General features: G+C 33.7%; 2 protein-coding genes and 2 long non-coding RNA genes across 4 annotated transcripts in view; all 4 read left to right on the forward strand.

The window, feature by feature from the left end:
• LOC133851173 (phytyl ester synthase 1, chloroplastic-like) overlaps positions 1-27,686 on the forward strand; it is a 94,370-nt gene extending 66,684 nt beyond the window's left edge. The window contains exons 2-3 of the mRNA XM_062287492.1: positions 27,051-27,136; positions 27,355-27,686. Coding sequence (XP_062143476.1) covers positions 27,051-27,136; positions 27,355-27,454 — 186 coding nt within the window. The 3' untranslated portion in view covers positions 27,455-27,686. The remainder of the gene's footprint in view (positions 1-27,050; positions 27,137-27,354) is intronic.
• Positions 9,921-15,443, forward strand: LOC133851130 (uncharacterized). Its single transcript, XR_009895747.1, has 3 exons — positions 9,921-9,995; positions 14,998-15,162; positions 15,277-15,443. It is a non-coding gene; the product is annotated as an uncharacterized LOC133851130 (long non-coding RNA).
• On the forward strand, positions 15,440-15,951 carry LOC133851129 (uncharacterized). The gene is made up of 3 exons (XR_009895746.1): positions 15,440-15,550; positions 15,677-15,773; positions 15,872-15,951. It is a non-coding gene; the product is annotated as an uncharacterized LOC133851129 (long non-coding RNA).
• Positions 16,092-17,503, forward strand: LOC133851452 (uncharacterized). Its single transcript, XM_062287886.1, has 6 exons — positions 16,092-16,163; positions 16,238-16,376; positions 16,467-16,624; positions 16,713-16,833; positions 16,946-17,110; positions 17,207-17,503. Exons 2-6 carry the CDS (start codon positions 16,272-16,274, stop codon positions 17,420-17,422), a joined length of 765 nt encoding a protein of 254 aa, XP_062143870.1. The 5' UTR covers positions 16,092-16,163; positions 16,238-16,271; the 3' UTR covers positions 17,423-17,503.

Below are 27,686 nucleotides of genomic sequence, written 5' to 3' on the forward strand. Positions count from 1 at the left end.
AACTTTAAAAAAAAAAAACAGTTTAGATTCACTTAATTTGAAAAATATCTTTAAAATTATCATGAATTTTATTATTAATAATAATAATAACAAAAACGGTAACATTCCCCCAAACAGGGAAAAACACCTACTACAAAGTCAGAAACTAAACCAGAGAAATCCGAGCCACCCACTAAACCAACTTTCTTCCTTACATAAACTTTTTTTTTTTTTTTTTTTTTGAGGGAAACTTGAATAATTTCATTAATACACCCAAGGGTAACGTAGTTACAACTAGACTGAGTCAAATTCAGACCAATACAGGGACTCAGAACAATACAATTATCCCAATACAATTACCCCAAAAATTCAGATCATACCGACAGTTACTACAAATAAACCTAGTCAACAGAAAGGTGTCTATGCGTTGACATATGAACCTCTACTTGCACTATGGAATCGGTCACAAACAATCTGTGCTAAGAAGCTATGACTAGGCTAGATCTACCACAGAGCAAACTGCCAAATACAATTTGAAATCAAGAACAAGATAACACCCAAAAATAGAAGCTGACGTCGGAAGAAGCACCGCCGGAGGTGGCGCGTGTAGCACACGCCCCTGCGCCAGAAGATCCCCTGCAGCAACCGAACACCATAAACTCCCGATCGCCACCAAACACGGCAAAAGAGGTGGAACGTAGCCATCACGCGCGGGCCACGAAGTGGAAAACACTCTGGCGCGTGATGACCACGCACTGGTCACCGGAGAGCGTTCCGGCTGTATCACGCAGTGGCAGAACCGGAGGACAACGGCGAGCACGACTGGGGGGTGCATGTCGACCAAAGGACAGCGGAACAGAGTAGATCTGGTCTTAAAGAATGAGAAAAACTGGAGCACACCAAAATCATTCCGCCGGTGACACAGGCGGCAGTCTCTCCTCCTCCGGAGCCTCTCTAGAGTGCTATCCTGCCAAGAACAAAGAAAACCTACCAAAACTAAAATCCAAACCACACTCCATAGTTACAAGGACTAGGAGGACTAAAACCATCACCGGAACAAGTCTGGGGAGGACTCAAAACTCCACAACCCTAGTGGCTAGGAGACTCTAGCCTCTACTGGGAACAACCTAGAGAGGAAACAAAACCTCTCTAACCCTAAAAAAGCTAAAAGAGGAAGCAAAATCGGGAGGAGGGAGGCTTAGAGCCTCCCTCCTCCGGCAACCCACCACACTTTTCCCATCTCGGTCTCTCTTTTTCTCTGTGAAAGAGGGCGTTAGCAGGAGAAGAAGCCCAATGCTTAACATATTATGAAATACATTAAAAATATAAAAATTAAATAAATAAGGTATTGGAGGATAATGCTATTCAATTACTAGGCTTTAGGTATCCAACAACCACGAGTTCTTTCCATTTTTTTTTTTTTTTTCCTCATATAGATGAACAAATGCACCTCAGCTACATTCAGCTTTACATTTTCTGGCCAGCTTTCTATTAAAGATGCCTCAGGCTGGGCCCCTTTTAGGAAAAACAAAGCATCTCTTCTACATTTTGGCAGAAACTTAGTTAGCGGTATCAAACCCAATATATTAGGTATGTGTTGCTTACTTTGACCCAATAGTATTTGAACAAAGTTTTGATGGTATTTCTTTTAATTCGATTTATTAAATTGATATGTGTTAAAGTGTATTTAAAAATGCAAGATGGTTAATAATTGTCTAATTGTTTTCGTAAGAGGTTGGAAAAAATTGCTAACCACATTGGACGGAGGATTAGCGATTTTAAGAGTACGCGGAGGCGGTTACTAACCGCATACCCATATATATATACACACACACAAAACGCACCAAAACGACGTCATTTCATATGGGGTGTTAAGTGACACAATACATTCGGCAAAAAAAAAAAAAAAAAAAAAAAAGGCCTAAAAAACATCTAAAATAAGCCCAAAAAAGAGGTCCAATGAAAACCCAACACCTAAAAATAGGCCCAAATTGCCCAAATTTAAAAGTAGTTATGCGGTGCGGTTACAACTTTAAATAACGGCTAACCGACAGTTATTTTATAACCTCTAACTACCTAAAGCAGAGCGGTTGCGGTTATAAAAATATAATAACCGCCTAAGAGGCTAAGACAATTACGGTTAGAGATTATGGACAATAACCGCTAACCGTAACTATATTTTCACCCCTAATTTAAGGAAAGAGGCCACAATCCATAGATTGGCCGGATAGAATTCTTCAATTAAAGTTCTCAATAGAAGAATATGAAGGGAATTTCACTGTGCATGACAAAAAAGTATTAGCTCTCCCCTTTTCTTTTTTCTTTTAAAATGATAAGAAATTTCTCAAAGCAGAACCACTTTGTGCATCTACTCCTGAAAGATAAATTTCATAACCGTACAGAGCGATTCTTACACAGATCGGTAAGTAGGGTTGTAAACAAGCCGACCTTGAGCGAGTAGTGCATGTGTAAGTTCGGCTCATTTAAATTTATCACGACCCCGAGCCGAACTCGAGCTTAATTATCACGAGCCTAAGCCGAGTTCAAGCTCATGACGAATTTTAAAAATTAAACTCGGCTTGGCCGATTTCGTTGTAAGTTATATAGTTTCTAACAAACAAAAAAAATGCGTAAGTTCATTTAAAAATTAATATTACATTATATAACATATAAACAACGTTAATATATATTTATATTGTATGTTAAATAAACTATATAACTTACAAAAAAATAAAAATAAATGATGTAATGATTACTAAATATCTAATGATAATACTTGTAACATATAATAAAGTGATTACATGTCATATGCCACAATGTTATATTATTATATGATCATATAGTCCTATAATCCTATTATATTACACAAATAATATGATTAAGTATTTGGATTGTCATTATATCATATGACTAACAATTAAGCATTAATATTATTCCCTTTTACTATATAAATATAACCAATTAATACATACAAACCAATGACCATTGATATTTGTTACTTAATTTATGTTTACATATAATATATTGTTTGTTAATATACTATATTACAAAAATAAGTTATATATTAACAAATTAATATATATATATATATATATATATATATATATATATATATATATATATATATATATTAAGTCGAGCTTAAATAAACGAGTCGATTCTTATACGACCAGGTACACAAGCTTTAATCGAGTCGAGTCGAGTTTATATGAGTTTCCATCGTTTAATAATCGAGCCTAATTCCGTGTTCACGAGTAGTTCATTTAATAATCGATTCGAGTAAGAGTCGAGCTTATTCGAGCCGATCTCAAATAAGGTCACGAGTAGCTCAACTCGTTTACACCCCTATCGGTAAGACTCGACTTCGCAGTAGGGTGGCCCAAGGTACTAGGCGCCCTGCATTAATATAGTTGATTCTTGTAATTTGTATCATGTCATGTAAGTGCAAAGGAAAATTATTCTTCAATTTAGGTATAACTTGTGAAACCTTTAGAATAGAAAAATTAGTCCCAGAGTTCTTTAGAGGAAACAATGTTTTCGCATAGAGCTTAGAGTTGGCTGGGTATGGTTGTACGGATAGAGGCTCCCCAGTTTTGTGAAATATTTGGGGAGCATAAAGAATGCTTGGGAAGTACTGTTTACCCTTAATGTTAACAAAATTAAAAATTTGACCATTCTCTATTTTTTCTTTTTTTCATTTCTCCTTTCATGATCTCTAAAAGAAACTTTGGTTGAAGTGAATGAAAATTGAAGAGAAAAATATCTTATTTATATTGAATGAAAAGACAAATATTTTAAAAATATGATCGATAGGAAAAAGACAAATTTTGAAAAAATTGACTCTTAAGGAAACACAAATTTTCAAATATATAAATGTTAGGAAAAGAAAAATTTGTTGGCATAAACATATAATTATTATGCTAAAAAAAAATACACAGCGGAAAGATGTCGATATCTTCTGACCTATGCCTACTAAAATGATGTATTGATGGAATATACAAACTTTTTATTTATAGGCTAAGTTTGGGACCCTAAAAATTGGTATACACCATAATTGTCCCTCTCATCAATGAATAATTAATTAATTAAATTGATTTAAAATCAATTTACAAATTAATGCCAATGAAAATTAATTTGATTTCATTCCATTAGGTAATTTAATTGTATTAAATTACCATACTGTACATCGTATATACAACTTATTATTAAATATAATAAATCATGTATACATGTGACATATAATATCAAGAAGATAAAATCTTATATTCTCCTACTTGGCTTTTATAATACATGTCATCATGGTGTTAGGTTCTTTAGTGTGGCCAACTTCTTATGGAATCCCCCCCACTCAGTTAAAAAATGTTTCACATGAATCATAGCGGTAAAACCACTATATGATAGGTCATCCCTTCCATGTATTACAATGTGTAATAATCCTTATATGAGTACCATATGGGTAATTAGTCTTTATGAATGCACTTCCTATAAGTTATTAATTCGGGTCCAACTTTATTTATCCCCACGGAAAAAAACAATAAATGTGCACAAAAAACTTTATAATAATAGCTTTATGTCTATAGACCAAATAGTAGAGAGAAACTAAGTAAAAAAATGAATTAATGAGTTTCATATACTCCACATGACTTTATATTTTCTTTACCAGTAAACTTTTAGTCATGGGATCCGTAATCATTAAGTAGGCATATGCTCAATAGACACAATATATCTCTTAATGTTCTCTCTCATACTGAGATACTTTATGTCGATATACTTAGTTCTGTTTCTACTCTCACTATTCTTAAAAAAATAAAATAAAAAATAAAAAAATGTAGCAGAATTATTGCAGAAGATCTTTATGGGTGTAAGTATAAAGTCGACAATTTTGATACCTTTAAGAAAATATCTCAACTATCATGATTGTGTAGTGAATTCATAGCATGTAATAATTTTAGCTTTCATGGTAGACGTAGAAATTGTAGTCTCCTTACTGCATCTCCAAGATATAGCATTTTAACAATAAGAAAATATATCATGAAGTAGACTTTCTACTATCTACACATTCAGCAAAATTCAAAATTGAATAACTAACCACCACCAATTAATAGTAAATGTATCTTTAGGTTAAGTTGTAATTATTGACTCTTTGCGTATACCGCAAGGCTTTATTTACAGCTCTCCATCGACCCAGTAGTCAAATTGTCAGTCCAATAGTTAGGTCCAGTGCAAACTTGTGCTTGCATCAGGTTGCATACTGCAGATGCTTACAAAAGACTTTTCATCTGCTATTGTTTAATCACTACAAAAATTCTCAATTTTAGTAACCTAAGTTTACTAACATGTAAAAGCCATTTGCACATTAGTAAACTATAGTAACGTGAAATCAGTGGCGTGATTTTCACGTTCCTAATCCCTCAGTTAGTAATATTATTTTAGTAACGTGTAAATTATTACCACATTACTATTTAGTAACGTGCAAAATTTCGCACGTTACTAAATATTTAGTAACGCACAAAAGTGTTTTGCACGTCACTTAAATTAGTAACGTGTTAAACTTATCACATCACTAATTTTAGTAACGTGTAACACTTTTACACATTACTAAATTAAAAAATAAACCATAAAACAAAACAAAAAACAAAAAGTGCGTTACTAACGTGTATAAAATATATATATATATATATATATATATATATATATATATATATATATATATATATATATATATATATATATATATATATATATATATATATATATATATATATATATATATATATATATGTTATTTTTAGTAACGTGTGAACAAATGTTACTAAAATTATGTAAAAAAAATTAAAAAAAAAATAATAAAAAAAATATGCCAAAGCCATTGATGTGGGCATGCCATGGGGGTTTCAACGCTGCCCAAGAACTTGCCACCAACAAAGACAGCCGGGACGAGCTTCTGGCCTTCGGTGCAGAGCTCGTAGAGGACGGCCTGTATGTCCGGGCCGGCGGAGTGCTCGTTGAGCTCAATGATGACAGGGCCGAAGAGGAGTCGCTTGGCCACAGTGCACATGCAACACCTGCTCATGCTGAACACCACAACCGCGTTGCAAGCCGGCCAGCCTCTCCTTGCTCCTCTCGGTGAAACTGTGCCGAAACAACAATTAGAGAAGAAAAAATTAAGAGAAATTGAAATATTAGAGAGACAGAGAGAGAGTTCACCTTTAAAATAAGAAACTGCCATTTTTGCAAATCGTAAAGAACCCAAACAGCAATTAAAGAAGAAAAAAATTAAGAGAAATTGAAATATTGAAGAGACAGAGAGAGTTCACCTTTATAATAGGAAACTGCCATTTTCTGCAAATTGTAAAGAGCCTAAACAGCAATTAGGAGCTTCAAACAAACTTACCCAAAAATACACAGCCGATGAAATTAGAAGAACCCAGGTCTATTTGAAATTTATTCAGAAAAAACAAAGAATTCATTTCATTTTTCTCGGAAAAGTGATGGTGCCCTCGCCATAAAGTATCACTCTTTGTGATTCTCATCAATGGGATTCTAAGTTTTCAAGCTTAAAAAAAGAAAAGAAAAGAAAATGGAAGCTTCATATATATATATATATAATAGGGGAATCATTTAGAGGAATGCTTAATATTGAGACAAGTGTCATATTAAAAAATTGACAAGTGTCATATAATTATAACAAGTTAACGTCATTTTTTTTTTTTTGCCCTTTTGGGACATATCAAATGTCAATTTTCTTTCTCTTCGAAAACATCAAATGTCAAACCGTCAAAAGCGGTTTCTACACGTTCAGTTATTTTTTCCAATTAAAATATTTGAAGGAAAAGGCTATAAAATTGTCTGAAACTCCATACTAAAATTTACAAACAGTCTCTGAAACTCCATTCCCCTCTCCATGTATTGCTCAGAAAACAAAAGAAAATAGAGGGTACATCAATTTAATCAATCAGAGAAGAGGCACCGAAGATACCTTTGCAAAGACAGTCCAACGACGTACTCTTCATCAACAAGGTTTCAAATTTCGCTACTCCTTTATATAATAATCGGCAATCTTAACTATAACTCTCCATCTTCTACCTAATATTAAACGCTTCTACACTTTGTTTTGGTTTTAAGATATTTTTGTCAAAAGCTTTTATTATACGTAGTTGCTGCATCTGCAAGACCAAGTCCAACGCCATCTTTGTAAACATGGTCTCAACTTCTGCTATTCCTTTTATACTTCTGCTATTCCTTTTATATATATATAATAATCCTAACTATAATCATTCATGTTCTACCTAATATTAATACATGCTTAAAGCACTGCAATTAATAAAATCAAACACATTTTATATCCCACAATGTTCTCTGCTTCATCACGATATTGCTAAGAGAGACCGTGAAATTATGTTTAGATTTTTTAAAGTTAATTCCTGAAATTATGCTTAGAATACTCAGATTTTATGTTCAGATTTCTTTGCATTCTTTTTAATGTCTGCTGAGATATGTAGTGATCAAACTGTTGATAATTGCTTCCCATACTTCTTGATAAGACAAGTGGCGTTCTAAAATACTTCCAAATGTCCATTTTAACTTAAACGGTGAGTTCAAGATTGATAATCAAAATACACGTTTAAGAGTATGTTCAGTTATTTTCTCCAATTAAAACATTTAAAGGAAAAATCTAAAAAACTGTATCATAACTGCAAACAACAAATAACTAATAGTTAAACGTTCTCTCCTTCTTCTTCTACTAAAATTACAACCACCCTCTGAAACTCCATTCCCTGTTAGTTAATCGTTCTCTCCTTCTTCTTCTACCAAAATTTACAACCACCCTCTGAAACTCCATTCCCTCTATACCGAGTAAGTTTAATGTTTTCTAGAATTTTTTTTAATTAAATTAAGTTCTAGGGTTGTGCTATTTTGCTTCTATATACTGTATTTCTCTACGATTATGAATCTGTCTCTATATTTGTCTCTCCATAGTTCATTTTTATGCTTGAGAAATTGTTTGAAAATTATGGCCAAAGAATTTTTTCCCTCAGTGATGGAGGGGCAATCTGTAAGCGCGTAACGGCCGGAGGGAAGAGATTTCTTTCGATCCGGCCGGAGAGATAGAAGAAGAACGAGAGAGAGAGAGAGAGAGAGAGAGAGAGAGAGAGAGAGAGAGAGAGAGAGAGAGAGAGAGAGAGAGAGAGAGAGAGAGAGAGAGAGAGAGAGAAAGAGAGAGAGAGACTTACGGCTGTAGAGAGAGACGGCGCCGGTGGGAGAGAGGAACGGCCGGAAGGAAGAGAAAGATTTCAGGGAATAGATTTTTGGTTTTCAAAGAAGAAAAAAAATAAAAATAAGAAGACACGTTTCTTTTTTTTAGCCTTAGATTTCTTAAAAACAAAGAACAGCCGTGAACTTGCTCCTCTCCAGTTCTAATGAACTGGAGCGGATCCGGATCCGTGAAGAAGGGAATGAGAGTGACTTACATGCTGTACGCGATGGGGAGATCGGAGACTTTGTGGGGGTCTGATTGGGTAGAGTTCAAACTTGAGCGGTGGCTTGAGAAGGACGAGGCAGAGCATTTTCAGTGGAACTCCAAGGGGAGAGACGCGTATACGTACCCAGTTTTCCAGGCGAGGCCGAGGATTTGTTTGGGAAAGAGATGGCGTTCTTGCAAATGAGGAAAAAACAAATTCTTTATTATACTTTATATGGGACAAGAAGGGAATTCTAGGCCCAGCGGTCAGCAAAACACAAAAGCTAAAGGGCATAACTTGAAGGAATACTTGAAAAAACACACGACTTTGATAAGTTAAGAGAAGTGGAAATCAAGCATCAGATGGTTTGGACGGTTAGGATTGGTGGGTGTTTTGACGATCCCAAGGAGTGAGGACTACTTGATATGACAAACTGAAACTGAAACATCCAAACTATGCCTTAACTTTGTCTTGCTTGCAACCTCACACAAACAAAGGGTCAGACATCTCCAACCGTTACTGTTTTGAGCTTTCTCGCTTGGCCCCCATTCAAAATGATATTTATTTACAGAGTTGCTGCCGAATTTTAATTTTGTTTTATTTCATTTTTCATTTCTGTCTACACTCTGTGCTATGGCCGGCCACCTACTCTTTCTTTTAACCTTTGAACTGAACAATTTTTTTAAAAAAAAAAAAAAAAATTATATTGTTTTTTTTTTTTTCTCAACATGCCATTTTTTGCGTTTTTGACCTTAGTGAAACGATGAAGTCATAACTGTTTCTACGATTTCTTTTGTATTTAGCATCTATTGGCATCTTCAGATTTGATTTGATTATATATATTTGGCAAAAAAAAACTCTAGAAGTTGTGAATTGTCTTTCCTTTTGGTAAGATGAGACACAGACATACTATTATGTTAATCAACATGTGCCTAAACAACAAATCAACCCAAAAAATTTATACTACATTTGTATAGACACGTGGTTTATAAAATGATTGTTTGTCTCGGCCCTTATCTCTAGAATCTGAATTTTTTTTTATTTTTTTTTTTAAACAAAAAATAACTCTAGATGTTGTGAGTATAGACATGTGGTTTACAGAATGATTGTTTGTCACGGCTCTTATCTCTAGAATATATGTCTACTATTTGAGAAGTTTCATTAAAGCATATGCCCATTTCAAATTTTTTTTTTTCTTTCTTTTTCCTTTCTTAAATGCTATTTTTACTTTCTCAATTGATTCATTTCTTTGTCTTTGCTTTTATAATTTTAAATTTAATTTTGTTTGACTTCACAAAGGAAGAGTCTAAATACTCTATTTCTTTCTATTCTACTTGAACATGCTATTGGTATAAATTTCGTCACATTTTTAAATTTTTGATGAAACACTATTCCTTCCTTCTCCTGTACTTAATTTTTGGTCAAATCATCATATTATCTATAATGCCTTCTAAATTAATGTTTAAAATTATTCAATATAGGTGATCTCTCCAATTCTCTCTCAAAGTATTGAAAGATACGTTAAGCTCATCCTATTATCCTTTTCAAATTAAGGTAAGTTCCCTCGATTTTTTTTGTAATATTATTTTGACATTATAAATAAATTGCAATACACACGGAGGTATGTTCCCAATATATTCTTCTAGCTACATCTATGTTGTAATTCATAAATTGAATTGTTAAATACTTAGATTTTACTATTCACCGTTGCATTTTAAAATTATTCTCTTTAGTAAATATTATTATATATTCTACTTGAATTTTATGTAGTAAATGATACTCTGTTAAAAAAAAAGTGACTTCATTTTTCCCTGTAGAAAATTTCACAATAGGGAAAAAATGGAAAACACAAGACTCGCACGACGTAGAAGACAGATGCTTTTGCATGAAAAACGAAAACGGGGACGTCTGAGTAATTACTATTGCATTCAAACAATAAATTCAACTGAAGAAATTACAAGAGAGGATGGAACCATCAATATCTCAGAAAATGAAGATATTCCAAGTAAATTACTTAACTATAATTATTTATTAAAAGAATATTAAAAAACTATCCATAAAACTAAACTAGACTAATTTAAAAATTACTTTCTTCTTTTCCCTATTTGATACAGGAAAATTTACTGAAACTTTGAATATTGGCTCACCTTCGTACGTATGCAACTATTGTGGTGCAATAGTATGGTATGAAGAGAGAACAATAAAATCTAGAAGACCTGCTAATCCTAAATTTAGCCTTTGTTGTATGGATGGTGAAGTGCAGTTGCCTTTGCTTAAGAAACCACCTGCTACTCTTCAAGAATTGCTAAATCCAACTGGCGACCAGCGCTTAACAAATTTTAAGGCACAAATTAGAAGTTATAACGCCATGTTTGCTATGACATCTATGGGTGGAAAAGTGGATCATAGAATCAATGATGGAAGATGTCCTTATATTTTCAAACTTAATGGTCAAAACCACCATAGAATTGGAACACTACTCCCAGCCGATGGTCTAAGTCCTAATTTTGCACAATTATATTTCTATGATACTGAAAATGAAGTTTCAAATAGAATAAATGCCTTGAACCAATCGAACAATAGCCATGATTCATCTATTGTTGATGCTTTGGTCCGAATGCTAGATGAATCAAATGTATTGGTCAAGAACTTTCGTATGGCTAGAGACCGTTTTAGTGATGGTAATACTCATCACTTAAGATTACGTCTTATTGGCTCATGATCAACTGACGGAAGAGTACAAAATCTACCTACATGTTCTGAAATAGCTGCAATTGTTGTTGGTGATATTGGTCTTGATAATACACACCGTGATATCATTGTGGATTATAAAGAAGGTGGATTACAAAGGATAAATGAATTGCATCCATCATACATGGCACTGCAGTATCCTCTTTTATTTCCATATGGTGAGGATGGTTATAGACTTGGTATTTTACGTAGAAGTGTTGATGGAACTAGATCTAATACAAACAATTGTGTTACAATGAGGGAATATTACGCATATCGATTGCAAACAAGACACAATGAAGGCCATACATTAATATATGGCGGCCGCTTATTTCAACAGTTTGTTGTTGATGCATACACATGTATTGAAGCGATTCGACTTATGTGGGTAAGAGGTAACCAAAGTGCATTAAGAATTGAATTGTATTCTGGATTGAGGGATGCAGTTATGAGGGGAGATACAACCCCTGCATCAGTTGGAAAAAGAATTGTTCTGCCTTCGAGTTTCACTGGAAGTCCAAGATATATGATTGAGAATTATCAGGACGCAATGGCGATTTGTCGATGGGCAGGTTATCCTGATTTATTTATTACTTTCACATGTAATGCGAAATGGCCAGAAATTGAAATCTTCCTCTCAATGAATCCTGATCAGAGACCTGAAGATCGGCCAGATATACTAGGAAGAGTTTTTAAGATCAAACTTAATCAACTATTACATGATCTCAAACACGAACAACACTTTGGAAGAACAGTTGCTGGTATTCTAAACTGCTTACTTTTTATATTTATCTTTAACATATTAATTTTTATACACAATATAATTAAGTTTTTTTTTTGTCTATAGTTGTCTACACAATTGAATACCAAAAGAGAGGATTACCTCATGCTCATATATTGCTCTTCTTACATCCTGATAATAAACATCCAACACCAACAGAAATCAATAGGATAATCTCAGCAGAAATTCCAGATTTGCACAAAGATCCTCAAGCTTATGACGTTGTTAAACAATTTATGGTTCATGGTCCTTGCGGTTCTATAAATCCTAAATCAAGTTGTATGATCGGCAACAAATGCATCAAGCATTTTCCAAAGAGATTTTGCTCTGAAACTACAATTGATGAAGATGGCTTTCCAGTATATAAAAGAAGGAACAACGGAAGATTTATTGAAAAGAATGGTGTCAAAGTAGACAACCGATTTATTGTTCCTCACAATATTGACTTATTGGTGAAGTATCAATCACACATAAATGTAGAGTGGTGCAATCGTTCAAGGTCTATCAAGTATTTATTCAAATATATAAATAAAGGACCTGATCGTGCAACATTGATGCTTGAAGAGAATTTACATGTCGAGGGTTCTTCTGGAATACAAAATGTTACAGATGCTGACGAAATAAAAACATATTTAGATTGCAGATATGTGTCGGCGATAGAGGCATGCTGGAGGATCTTCCAATTTGAAATTAATTATCGAGAACCTCCAGTTGAGAGACTAAATTTTCATCTAGAAAATGAACAGCCTGTCATGTTTGATGATTCTCATCATTTAGACAATGTTTTGAATCAGCCAAATATTAGAAAGACTAAATTTACAGAATGGATGAAAGCAAATGCTTTGTATGAAGAAGCAAGAGAATTGACTTATTCTGATTTCCCTTCCAAATGGGTTTGGCATAATAAAGAGAAAGAATGGAAATTGAGGAAGAAAAGAAGATGTGTAGGAAGAATATTTTACGCTCATCCTGGAAGTGGAGAACGATTTTATTTGCGAATGTTACTAAATATTGTCAAAGGTCCTCGATCTTTTGAGGAAATAAGAATTGTAAATGGTGTATTGTACCCGACTTTCAAGTCAACATGCTACGCTCTTGGATTGCTTGATGATGACAACGAATGGCATGAGTGTTTAAACCAAGCATCGCATTGGGCTTCAGGTAAGCAACTCCGTGAACTTTTCGTCACAATGTTAATTTTTTGTGAGGTTGCTGATCCTAATAAATTATGGATGTTGAATTGGAATTTGTTATCTGAAGATATATTGCATCGAGAACGAAGAATTTTACAATATGAGGACCTACATCTAACAGAATCGCAATTACAAAACTATGCACTATGTGACATTGAAAAATTATTGAACAAAAATGGAAGGTCACTGAGAGAATTTGAGACAATGCCATATCCAGACACGTTACTACTCAGAGAAGGTAACAATAGACTACTGCAAGAAGAATCTGACTATAATAGGATTTCTTTGGCAGAAGAGCATATAAAACTTTTTAGTGGTCTAAATTGTGAACAAAGGAATATATATGATGCAATAATTAGATCTGTTACAAAAAACAAAGGTGGTTTTTTCTTTGTTTATGGACATGGTGGAACTGGAAAGACTTATTTATGGAGAACCTTGATATGTCGATTGCGGTCCGAAGGAAAGATAGTCATTGCAGTTGCATCATCTGGAATTGCAGCACTTTTGTTACCTGGAGGAAGAACTGCTCATTCAAGATTTCAGATACCGATTAATGTAACTGATAACTCAACTTGCGGGATCAAGCAAGGTTCACATCTCGCAGAACTGGTGACAAGAACAAGTCTTATAATTTGGGATGAAGCTCCTATGGCTCATCGAAATTGCTTTGAAGCTTTAGATCGTTCACTAAAAGATATTTTACGCTTCAGCGATCCACAAAGTGGAGAAAAATCCTTTGGAGGAAAGACGATAGTCCTTGGTGGTGATTTCCGACAAATACTACCAGTTGTAGCAAAAGGAAGAAGAGAAGAAATAGTTGAAGCATCAATTAACAGATCTTTATTATGGAAGAACTGTACAATTTTTACTTTGACAAATAATATGAGACTCCAACAAAATCAAGATGATAATGCTGCAAAAGAATTTGCACGGTGGATTTTGAAAATAGGTGATGGAGAATTAAATGACAATAAAAGTGGATCGTTCATTGATATACCACTTGATTTGATAATTCAACCTAAGACTCATCCTATTAATGACATTGTGAATGATATCTACCCTGAGTTGCAGTCCAAATACACTGATGCTAAGTATTTAGAAGACAGAGCGATTTTAGCTCCAACAAATGATGATGTACAAGAGATAAATGACTACATAATTGATCTTATTAACGTTGATGAAGAAACATATCTCAGTGCAGATTCAATATGTAAAGCTTTGAGCAACAATCAGGACCAAGAAATTATGTACCCAATAGAATTTTTGAATTCATTGAAGTTTCCAGGTATTCCTAACCACAAACTCAGACTCAAAGTTGGAATACCTATAATGTTACTTCGAAATTTAAATCAAAGTGCTGGACTCTGCAATGGTACAAGACTTTTAGTCACTCAGTTGTCAAAATGGTTCTTAGAAGGAAAAATCATCTCAGGAACTCATGTTGGAGATAAAGTATTCATTCCACGAATAGTATTATCTCCTTCTGATTCGAAATTGCCTTTTATTCTAAAAAGAAGACAATTTCCAGTATCTGTTTGCTTTGCAATGACAATAAATAAAAGTCAAGGACAATCATTGCAACATGTAGGTTTTTTTCTATCTAAACCTGTCTTCAGCCATGGCCAATTATATGTAGCTATCTCCAGAGTTACAAGTAGAAATGGCCTCAGAATACTTATTGCAAATACACAAGATGACGATGAATTCAAAACAAAAAATATAGTATATAAAGAAATCTTCAACAACTTACCTAGAGGTAACATTTAGCATAGACGTTAATGTTTTTAAACAATATATTATGACACTTACAAATATAATTAAATCCTATGAATTTCTATTATTTTTTCAGGTGTTACTGAATCATAACAATATGAACTACACATCTCTTTGTCAAATTTCACCCGACAATGACACATGGATCATAAAAGTAAGAATTATAAGGATGTGGGATGCAGTAAACATTGCACAAGGCAATGAGTTGATCAGTCTAGATCTGATCATGTCGGATGAAAATGTAAGTTCACATTAATTTTAAAGTTACTTCATTTAGCATACAACTTGATTAGATGGCCATGTAAATTATTAATTGGATATGTAGTTCTAAATTTTGACATTTCACTTTTTACAGGGAACGCTAATACATTCAAGTATTAGGAATAAATTCGCACAACGTTTTAGGCCTCTTCTCAACGAAGGATGCATTTATGAGATAAAGAATTTTATAGTTGAAGAATATAGAGCACAATATCGTCCAGTGCATCATCAATTTAAAATTCTTTTTATTTTAACGACCTCAGTCTCCAAAATCCATGAAATAAATCAGTCCATACCTCAATATGGATTTGAACTTGCAGACTATGAGACAATAACAAGCCGTTGCAATGCCCACACTTATTTGACAGGTATCGATCATTTCTTTACATTTATTACCAAATTTAGTTTACAAATTTTGCCATAACTAACACAAAATATATAAAATAAAAAATAAAAAAACTATATTCATTGATATATCTTCCATGGATATGCAGATGTTATTGGTAGATTGGAATCGGTTGGAGCAATAAAGGAAGTAAAGTCTAAAGGATGTCCAACCAAAATACGCACAATCCATCTTCTATTGGAAGAGTAAGAAAATATCTGAATTCCAAGTTAAAGACAATAAGCTATTGAACCCATAAAACAAAATTTTATATCACATAAAAATAAAATAATGTGAATGGCAGGAACAAAATTCTACAGATAACTTTGTGGGGGGCTAAAGCATATCAAATAGATGAGGATTTTCATAAGAATACTCCAAGACCAGCCATTGCAATTGTAACTTCGACAATTGTGAAGACTTATAGAGGTAACTATTTATCTTAGTATATTTAATTAAAAAAATTGAGTTCCTACAAATAATTTTAATGAATTCCTCTTTCAAATTTTTGTAGGTCAGTATAACTTATCATCAACAAGCGCAACAAGGATTTACATCAATCTTGATATTCCAGAAGTTGATACAGTTATTGACAAGTAAGAACACTCCATTGTATTATTTTTTTAAAAATTTACATTTTTAATAAAATCTAACATTCATTTATGAATAGGTTGAAGAACGTTGCAATAGTAGAAGTGAATCAAATGAAGATTGAACAACCACCAATAATACCAACTAGAGAACTTGCCTTACACAATAGGAAGACAATTGCAGAGATAAAAGAAATGGAAGGGAACTCTGAAGTGAAGGTATTAATAGATTATAACTATTTAATGCATTTATAAAATATCATGAATACAATATCAATTGTTTAATTTTTTATTAAAAAAAAAATGCAGGAAATATTCTACACATGTTTATGCAAAGTTGAAAGAATAGACAACAAGTATGGCTGGTATTATATTGGTTGTATAACATGCAAGACGAAGGTTAAGTTTAAAGAAGGAATTTTTTGGTGTGAACGTTGTCAAGCGGAACCGAAATTCAGCGTGCCAAGGTAAACAACAAATAATATTTAATTCACACACATATATGTCAAAATATATAGAAATATCTCTTCCTAACAATTTTGGAAATGAAAGCAGGTATAGGATACAAATTGAAGTATCAGATACAACAGATTCAACAAGATTCATTATCTTCGACAAAGACGCTGAACAACTTATAGGCAAAACTGCAAAGGAACTTGCCGATTTGCAAGATGAGGTAACAAATCTCAAATTTTTTAGACCACCATAACAAAATAAAGTCAACAATTCAATAAAAAAAATATATGTCATGTTCTAACCTCTTTTAACAATATGCTATATTTATACAGAATTTGAAAGACAATATCGTGCCAAAAGAAATCGAAGCAATTGTTTCCAGAGAATATGTCTTCCAATTGAAACTCAATGAATATAATTTGAAAAAAGGTTGGGAAAATTATACTGTTTATAGAATCTTTGAAGCGCAAGTTGCAAAAGAAGCTAACATCCATAAGGTAACAATGCATTATATGTTGAATCCTTCAAATTTACACGATACTTACCTACATAATTATATGCAACTTCTAATAAAACTCAATCTCTTATTACAGGAAACTCCAATTGTAAAGATTAGGGGCTCTAGCTCCAAACAAGAAGAGGAATATGACGTTGTTAGCCAAACAATAGAGAACGAACAAATGTTTAGTAAAGATTCTTCCTTGCATTCTTCCCTACCTATAGAAGACACAGAGTCGGATGATGATTCAATACCTCTCAAGTTTCTTTACAAGCGATTCAAAACTACTAAGAAGAAGACTTATCATTAATTGATTTGCTCCAAAATTAATGTCTACAAATGAACTCCTGTTTATATTTTTATGTGCAGTTTGTATTCTACAATATTTATAATATTGATAATATAATATTTGGCTTAATATTTGGTTTATTAATTTTGATTCCTTATTATACCTTTTTAATTATTAACAACCCGCGCATGACGCGGGTTATACGCTAGTTATATATAAACAATGAATCTAATAGAGGAAATCTTCAAAATAAACTTACAGACTCTTGGGCTTTGAGGCTTGAGGCAGAATTGCAGAAACGGAACCACAACCGTGAAAATGAAATCCACAAATTTTGGAGAAGAAATGGTAGGCAATTGAATTGAGAGTGAAAGAAGAGCTTTCGGAACTTTTTCTTCGCTAGATGGGTCTCTTTTTGTTGTATTTTTCACGGAAAAGTGGTGAGAAAACAAACCCAAGCTGGGCCAAGCGTTTTCTTCACTGGAGAGTGGAGAGGGACAAAAATGAGAAAAAGTAAGAAGTAAAGTGTAAAGAAAAAGAGGGAGAAATGAAATAAGAAGTCTTCCTCTTCCGGTTGTTAAGAGTACTTAAGAGTTGAAAATTTTGAAAAGTCAAAAAATTTGGCAAAAATTTGGGGAGTGAATTTCGTGTCCCGCGAAATTTTGGGGAGTGGCTTTTTTTTTTTTTTTTTTCTTTGAAAGATGAGACTTTTTTTTTAATTAGTTTTTTTGAAAAATAAAAAATATTAGTTTTTCAAAAAATAAAAAATAATATATATTAGTTGTTTTTCTTAATTTACATTTTTTATTTTCGTTTGTTTTTTTTTAAAAAAAATAATAATAATTGTTCTTTTTTTGTTCGTTTTTAAAAATAAAAAATTAAAAAAAAATCTTTTTTATTTTTAATTTTCATTTAATTTTTTTTTTGTTTTTCTCTAATTTTTTTGATTTGTTTTTAAAAAATAATTTTTTTAGTTTTTTTTTTCGAAAATTGGTTTTTTTAGTTTTTTTTTTTTCCAAAGAAAAAAAAAAAAAAAAAACCTTAATTTGGAGGTGTTTTAACAAAAACGGCTCCAATTGGAGGCGTTTTTGTAACGGGAGGAAAAAGAAAACAAAAAAAAATGGAAATAATTAGTGATGTTTTATATTTGACACGTCACTAATTAGTGACAGATATTCTATCAATCCTGTGATCTAGTCATGATCGATCGGACTAATACTTATTAGGATCAATCGCACGTTCCATCGAACCTTCACTGTGTCAAGTACGGACAATCGAACTCTATCATGATCGATCGGACGATCAATCGATCATATTATTCTATCATGATCGATCAAACTACTACACTAGGATCAATCAGACGTTCACTGTATCAAGTCTGGTCGATTGAACTCTATCACGAGTATAGTATGTTAAACTAACATAGTAATTAGTTATTAATACGTAATTAGTATAAATGTTTTAAACGTTTTACGTTTGACACGTCACAATCACTAGAATCGATTAGACATTTGATCGTGATAGATCAATAGGATCAATAGATCAGCCAATGGATCGTAATAGATCAATAGGATCGATAAATCAGCCAATCGATCGTGATAGATCAGCCAATCGATCGTGATAGATCAATAGGATCCATAGATCATCCGATCCATCGTGATCGATCAATAGGATCGATAAATCATCCGATCGATCGTGATAGATCAATAGAATCGATAGATCATCCCATCGATTGTGATAGATCAATGTGATCGATCGTGGAACGATCAAGATCGATTGTGGTACAATCCTTGTGATCCAACGATCAGGTAATCGATCGTGGTACGATCTAGGTGATCGATCGTGGTACGATCAATGTGATTGATTGATCGTGGTACGATTTATGTGATCGATCGTGGTACGATTCATGTGATTGATCGTGGAATGAACAGGTAATCGATCGTGGTACAATCCATGTGATCGATCGTGGTACGATCAGGTGATCGATCATGGTACGATCTATGTTATCGATCGTGGTACGAACCATATGATCGATCATGATACGATCAGGTGATCGATCATGGTACGATCCATAGGATCGATAGATCATCCGATCGATCGTGATCGATCAATAGGATCGATAGATCATTCGATCGATCGTGATAGTATCGATCCTATCTGATCAATCGTGAAAGATCATCCGATCAGTCGTGATCGATCAATATGATCGATAGATCATCCGATCGAATCGATAGATCATCCAATCGATCGTGATTGATCAATAGGATCGATAGATCATCCGATCGATCGTGATGGATCAACATAATCGATAGACTATCCGATCAATCATAGTGCATTAATTAGTCTGATCAATCGTGATAGAGTTCGATCAATCGTACTTGACATAGTGAAAGTTTGATCTAACGTGCGATTGATCCTAATAAGTACTAGTCCAATCGATCATGACAGAAACAAATGATCGATCAAACTTGACACAAATGAAGGTTTGATCAAATATCTAATTCATCCTAGTGCATCGGTCCGATCTATTGTGACAGGAACATCCGATTAATCAAACTTGATACAGTTATAGGTTCGATCTAACGTGTGATCGATCATGACATGATCATAGGATCAATAGAATTATTCAATCGATCCTAGTGTATTACTCCGGTCGAAAAAACCAATTTTTCGAAAAAAGTAAATTTTTTTTTAAAAAAAACAAATTAAAAAATTAAAGAAAAACGAAAAAAAAAAAATTGAAAATTAAACAACGAAAAAGTTTTGGTTTTTTTAGTTGAAAATTATGAAAACAATTTTTTTTTTAATAAAAAAAATAAACGAAAAAGAAAAAAGAAAAACCAGTTTTCTATTAAAAACATAATATAATTTTTAAGAATTAGTAACGTGCAAAATAGTAGCGTGACTAAATATTTGAAATTGTATTATTTTTTTAAAAAAATATATTAACATAATATTTAGTAACATGCAGAATTTTGCATGTTACTAATTTAGTAACATTCAAAATTGTCCACGTTACTAATGTAGTAACGTGCAAAATTAAAAAATATATTAACATAATATTTAGTAACATGCAGAATTTTGCACGTTACTAATTTAGTAACATTCAAAATTGTCCGCGTTACTAATTCTTAAAAATTTTATTATGTTTTTAAAAAATATATTGACATAATTTTTAGTAACATGCAGAATTTTACACGTTACTAAATTAGTAACGTTCAAAATGTTCCCCGTTACTACATTAGTAGCGTGCAAAACTTTGCACGTTACTAATTCTTAAAAATTATATTGACATAATAGTTAGTAACGTGCAAAATTTTGCACGTTACTATTTAGTAACATGTAAAATTTTACACGTTACTAAATTTAGTAACGTGTAAAATTTTACACGTTACTAAATGCTCAATTTTTTGTAGTGAATACATTTTGGGGATATTAATTTTTATTGAATTTATCTCTTTTAATAATAGGTGCTACTGAAGGTGCACAATTTTTCATTCTAAATCTCCCTAAAACTTTTTCAATATAAGCCTTCCGAGACTGTATTAATATTTTTTAATTTATATTTCTGTGAATCTCTTTGTCAAAGATACAAGAGATTTCAAACCTTCTGTCATGATTTAAAAGAGAGAAATGTTGCTACAAAACCTTATTTCACAAGATGTCTTCCACATTCTATTGATTTTATTAAGCATATAATGAAGGTAGATTTAAAGAATGTATAGAATGCAAATATTAGAGGTATGAGTTGTCATATGAGTTATATCATGATTTTATTTTTAAACAATGACTGATCAAAGAGTTAGTTAGGACTACAATATTAATATTGTGAAATACTTGTGGTATAAAAATTTAATTTATAATATTACTCTTGCTGCTAATAGTACTATAGTAGCATAAATAGTTGAAAAAGAAAAAAAGAATTATATATAAAAAGCAAGGAGATTAGTATTCCAGTGAATTTTCACCTCCTAAAGAATCCATACAACTTAATAGTAATGATATTTGTCACATTCTTATCCTCTTAATCTCACGTGGCGTGGTCCTCACAACTAAAATAAAACTTAAAAGAATCTTATTAATATATTATGTACTTAATCTCATAGGGGGTAGGGGTGTAAATCCGGACCAGATATAACTGGCCGGGAAACCGGATCTGGGCATTAACCGGCTCCGGGAAACCAGGAAACCGAAAAATCCGGGTGGTACCCGGATACCCGGATCCGGGTTGTAATGCCCTGTATTTTAAGATATTAAATAAAATATCTTAAAATATGTTTTAAAACCTAATAATAAGGTAAAAGAATATATATATATGAATATTTATGAAATAAAATATTCATTTAGAAGCATTTATAGTTTTAATTTGATAAAAACTCAAACGAACCTTAAACTTTGGAACAACGGAAACATGATCAAACGAACTCCGTTTTGATCGATTCAAAAGCCAGAACGCTCATCTCGAAGTCTTCTAACTACCCTCCGAATTTCATAATTTTTGGACTCCGTTTAGTACCCGAAAATACCCACGAAAATTAATACCCTGTTTTGGACGAAAATTGAACAACAATAATTTGTAGGCCCATTTCTATTTCTTAAGACCCAACAGCCCACATGTTTAGGAACCCAGCCCATATGGAATCACTAACATCAACCCAGCCTACACATGTTGAGAAGCCCATCTTACACAAGCTTAACTTAAACCACAAAGAAAATCATGACAACTAGTTAGAATCGAACTCCTCGTCACTTAGAGATAAGAAGCAGATATTTTGTGAAGAATCTAGAAGACTTTTGAGTCTTCACAGTGCAGTATCTCATCACCCAGGTGAGATGAATCTTACCCCAGCCATTGATCACAATCTGCTCAAGCGATCTTGACCGTCCAAATATGTATAAATTGAGGAGAGCGACCCACCTTCTTCTTCACATTCTCTGTTTCTCTCTGCAGGAATTCTGCTTCTCTCTTTCTCTTAGTTTTTCTTTTAGTTCCAGCAGCAATTCTCCCTCTCTTGCTCGCGGTTTATAGCCCAGAAAAATAGAAAAAGAAAACAAAGCGGAAAACTAGAAAATTCTCTCCAAAACTCTCTCCTCCCTTCTTCTTTCTTCTCTGTTCTCCTTCTTTCCCGTTCTTCCCTTTACTCTCTCTCTTGCCGAGAGACACAGGGAGACTGAACGAGAGAGTGAGAGACCGTGAGATGGAGAGAAGAAACTGAGCAGGAAAACCTCTCCTTTCCCCTGGGTTGTGCATGTGTTCGGCCTACCCATCTTGAGTGTGCGTGTGTGTGCTGGGCTGGTGTGATAATAGAAGATATAGATAAGGAAAGAAAAAGAAATAAAAGACAAAAGGATAAGGACCCACTTTTCTCTCCCTCTCTCCCGTAAGTCTCTCCCTCAACTCTCTGTTTTCTTCTTTATGCGTATGTGTGTGACAGGTTGTGTAAGTAAAGAAAAGAAGACAAAAGACTAGATAAGAAAGGAATAGGTAAAAGAAATGATTATATAAAGGAAGTAAAGAACAATTCTAAATGGACCCATCTCCTTTTCTTTCCCACGTAAGTCCTCCTTTTATTTTGGTTAGTCAACTTAATAGATAAATAAGACGAAAGGAAATGGACCACTTCTCTTTTTCATCATCTGCCCTTTTTAGTTTAATTCTTTTGTATATATATATATATATATAAGAATGAATATTTGGTAAGTTTTTAATTAAATGCTTTGATTTATTTTATGTAATTTTTAAGTTATTAATTTTATTTTAAATACTTTGTGATTTTACTATACTTATTATTTTAAGTATCTAATGTTTTAAATTATGTTTTAACAGGGTATTCTAAATGGCGTATTTAATCAATAAATCACGTCATTATGATGCCCGAGTAAAAAGTAATATTTTACAAAAGCGTTATGCCGCCCAAAATTCTAAAAGTATTTTTAGGCATTAGTAACACTAATGCCGTTATTCCACCCAAAATTTATAAGATTAAAATAAGGATTATTAATATTGTACCGCTTGTGTACTTTTAAAATATAAAATCCATTAACTATATTAATGGAGGCACTATGTTGATTTGGTGTAAAAATAGATAAGCTTTTATAATGCCGTTTTACTTAAAGGGTATTATAGATATTAATTAATAAATGCCGTAATAATGTCCGCATAAAATATGTGGTAATATAATTAACCTATTTTATGCCGATTTAATATCTAAGCGATATTAAGAATTCGGCTAAGCGGGTTAAAAGTCGAAAGTGATGAAAGTGTCAAAATAAGCTCTTAGTATTTTATACTAATTTATTATTGCATGTATATAATTATGCAGTTATCATTTCTGTGAATACTTTCTGAAGCAGGAAAGAACTGTGAGTATTCTTACTCACTGAGGATCATACGTGGTTGTTTTCTATAATGTTGTGATTTCTGTTTTATTTAATTATATGCATAGGAATAGTATATTGCATACTGTTAATAATTCTGATGCAGGATTAATAACAAGTTGGTTGTTGGGATGACCAATGGACAGGCATACCGCCTGTGCGAAAAACCATAATAAGTACAAGTTGGCTGTTGGGATGGTCAATGTGCTAGGCAAGTTATGGCTACTTAATTGACTGTCGGGATGGTCAATGTACTTGGTTGTCGGGATGACCAATGTACTAAGTATGCTACTTTGACTACTAGTGCGGAAAAGCTAAGAAAACATGGTAAGGGAGTTTGTGCTCCAATAATTAGCCGCTTAAACGAACAGGGATTTAATGGCCCTGGTATGAGAGGAGTGCAAGAAGAAAATAAATAAGACTGTGCATATAAAACTGTCATTACATCATATCATCGCATCGTATATTGTTAATTAAATCAGTAATCATCATATTATTGAAAACAGTGGACTCACTAGGTATTTTTGTATTATTGTTTCTCTCTGTGTTATATATTAATACAGGTTATGAAGAAGATGAGTATCAGGATTGTCCAGACCTTTAGGTGATCTTGATAGCAGTGTTTGAGGTTGGGATGCCTCCATTTTGTGGACTGTTGTGTTCCAGTCCTTTATTATATTATCTTGAGAATGATATTTATATTTCTGTTGGTGTGTATTAACTATACTCTAGTTATTTTGGCTTGTAAATTATATGTGCCTTGTATGGCACAAATACTATCTTATGTGTAATTATTCAGTTACACTTTATAGATCTATTTTGAGGTATTTCAGTTAGAAGCTCTGATGTGTTATTTCTTTCCAAGTATGTTGGATAAAAAAAAAATATATTCCGCTGCCAATTTATAACTCTGATGATGTCGTAATGTCACGTGAAAATCGAAATTTTCACTTACGCCTTTTTGTAAAAGGCGGGGCGTTACACGGGTGGTACCCGGATACCCGGATCCGGGTACCCAGAGCCGGAGCCGGGTATTTATTTCAAAAAATCCCGGATATACCCGGGTACCCGGCTCCGGGTAGATTATTTAATTAAAAAAAAAAAAAAATTACCCCATGCCCTTTTATCATAATAATACACAGCTTACTGGGCTTAGGAGTGAGGAGCATTTTGTCATTTTCTTAACAATTTTGTTGCCCTTCAATTTGACAATTTCCTCACTGCCCCCGCTCACTTCTCTGCATCACTTGATGTCTTGATTTACTTATCTGCATCACTTCAAAAATCCATTCAAAAATCAAAACTCTGCATCGCTTCTTTGAATCATCTCCTTCTCTCCATCGCAATTTCCTCACTGTTCACAACGTTCAGTACTTCAGCCGAATCAGCCCACTGATCCTTTACCGAACCCTTACGCCTCTGCAGTCCGCGCCACCCTTCACCTCCGGATATTCTCCCTCCGATTACTCCGTTTATCCCTCCACGACATCCACGTACTCTCCGTTTTCTCAAAATCCCGATCATGTCCCTGCCCCTGCTCCTCCCCCTCCCCCTCCAATTGCTCCTTCGTACACCCCAACCACAAACCCCAATCTGCCCTGTTCGTTCCCTCCTTTCGAGTCCCACGTGCCCTACCAACCTCCCAATCAGCAGCAGCCCTATTATCCACCGTACGATCAGCATCAGACTGCTCCGATCCTCCCAAACCCTTCCCCAATTCCGAATCCCTACTCGGCTCCGTACAGCCACGCCAACACTTCGACCCCTCCTGTACTCGGCTCCGATAACCCCTACGAGAGTTCTGTGAAATTCGATTCCACAAGTTTGAAACTTCAGCCCAAAATCTTGAATCTTTGAAACTTTTGTAAAATATTTGAGTTTTTTTTTTTTTCTGACTTTCTGACTTTCTGGGGTTTGGCATAATAGGTGGCTCACTGGCTTGTGCTTGACTGCTCAGTGCTTCGGCATTTTCTATTACTTCTCTTTTACGGTATCCTCAAGCCCTCAAGCTCATGTACCTCAACTCCTCAAGGTATGGTACCCCATCGTGATCGTTTGCTTATTCTTAATGAAAAAAAAAAAATGCTATCTTTCGGATAAGTGTGAATTGCTTTTGAGCAATTAATTTCATTGGCATCTGATTACTTAGTTTTAGAGTTAAGACCCCTGTCACTAAATGTAGATTCAATCCGTAGTTAGTTCACTTTTGATTCTTTTGAACATCCTTTGCATTGTGTTTACAAAGGATTGTTTTGTAAGTTCTTAACAATGGCTTCAAGAGAAAATAAAGTGAATGTTTTAGAATCACATAAGCCCATCTATCTTAGTCCAGCCATCTCAAGATTTCAATTCAGGTTTTGTTACACGTAATTGTGATTTTTTTGCAATGGAAATGGTTATTTGTTATAAAAATTAATTTTTTAAAAAAAAAACATACCACCCGGACCGGATAACCGGTTTTACCCGGGTATCCGGGTAAAACCGGTTATCCGGGTACCACAGGTACCCGGGATACCCGGGTCCGGGGCCGGGTGCTGAATATAAGAAACCCGGGTACCTAGAGCCGGTTCCCAGTTTTCACCCAATACCCGGGAACCCGCTCCGGGTTTACACCCCTAAATTAGGGGGAGGAATGTTATACCGATTTGATCAAGAAAAAGAATTAAAAAGATAAAAGATAAAATATAAAAGAGAAAGAGTAATGCTATTTAGTAAAATGTTATATACGACTATCATATAAATGAGATGTTGTAATAGTAAAAATTAAGCTTTAGATCAGCCGATGACAATTCTTTATATATATGACAATCTACTAAATAATATTTTTGAGAGAAAAATAGAAGGGAAAGAGAAAACACAAATACAGCCTTTGAAGATAACAACAAAATCTATTAAAGGACGATATTCAATTAATTTGTACATATCCATTTTAGGCAGCCAAAGCTCAAAGGTTATCTTTTAGCATGCCTTAACAAAGCCAAAGAAATAAACACCAAAATAAAAATAAAAACCAAGCCGAAGAAATAAGAGCCAGCACTGAATATAGAAGACATACACACAGGACCGCAATCTCATATATATATATATATAGCAAGTTTACTTCTTACGCAAGTCCTGAAAGTACTTCTTTGGGTTTCCGTCAAATTCAGCCCTGTCGATGATTTTATATAAATAGGCCACTTCTCTAAATGTCATTGTTCTTTTGTTGAGCTAGATTTTGCTATTAACATTCTACTTGCTTTGGGTTTGTGCTGTTGTTCGCACATGGCAGTTGGTCCTTGATTACAACGACCTAATGAAAATCCCAGTGGTTAATGATTGGATCAGAGATGCTAATCGCAATGCAATAAGAGTGAGGTAATCACTGTGAGTAATAATGTTATTTAGTAGACATGTTATACGACTGTCATACAACTTAATGATGTGACAATGAAAATTAGTCAGTAGATTGGTACTTGTAAAAAAGAATATTTAAGCAGTCTACTGAATAGTAGAACTCAATTCCAAAATTAAAGCTAGAGATGCTAGGAAATTGGATTGAACTTGTATTGACAGAAGAATGCTTGGATTTACAGAGATGAGTCAAGTGGGGAGGTTGGCAGCCAAGAGCTCTTTGTGCCAGGACTTTTGCCCAAGATACCTGGCGCTTCTACCATCTGTTTGGGAAGCCCATAGAAACAAAGGGAAGGGAAGAGATCCTGAAGGACAAAGAAGTTGCAAAGGAACTGTACTTGCAGGTAAATCTGAGGTTGAAAGCAGTATTAATTGCATTCTTGCTTAAGAAGCGTAAGGAGGATCCTTATAGAAGTGTTATTGATAGAACACTATATAAGGCATTACATGCTCCTTCACATGAAGTTCCAACATTTAAGCCTTAAAATATTAAGCAAATTTTTGTATTCAAGTT

The sequence above is a fragment of the Alnus glutinosa genome, chromosome 12 (genome assembly GCF_958979055.1).
Source record: "Alnus glutinosa chromosome 12, dhAlnGlut1.1, whole genome shotgun sequence".
NCBI classification, from domain to species: Eukaryota; Viridiplantae; Streptophyta; class Magnoliopsida; order Fagales; family Betulaceae; genus Alnus; species Alnus glutinosa.

Coding starts and splice junctions, on each gene's coding strand:
- LOC133851452 (XM_062287886.1), top strand. CDS start 16,272: ATGAAGATTGAACAACCACCAATAATACCAACTAGAGAACTTGCCTTA. Junction 16,377..16,466: donor AAGGGAACTCTGAAGTGAAG/GTATTAATAGAT, acceptor AAAAAAATGCAG/GAAATATTCTACACATGTTT. Junction 16,625..16,712: donor CCGAAATTCAGCGTGCCAAG/GTAAACAACAAA, acceptor AAATGAAAGCAG/GTATAGGATACAAATTGAAG.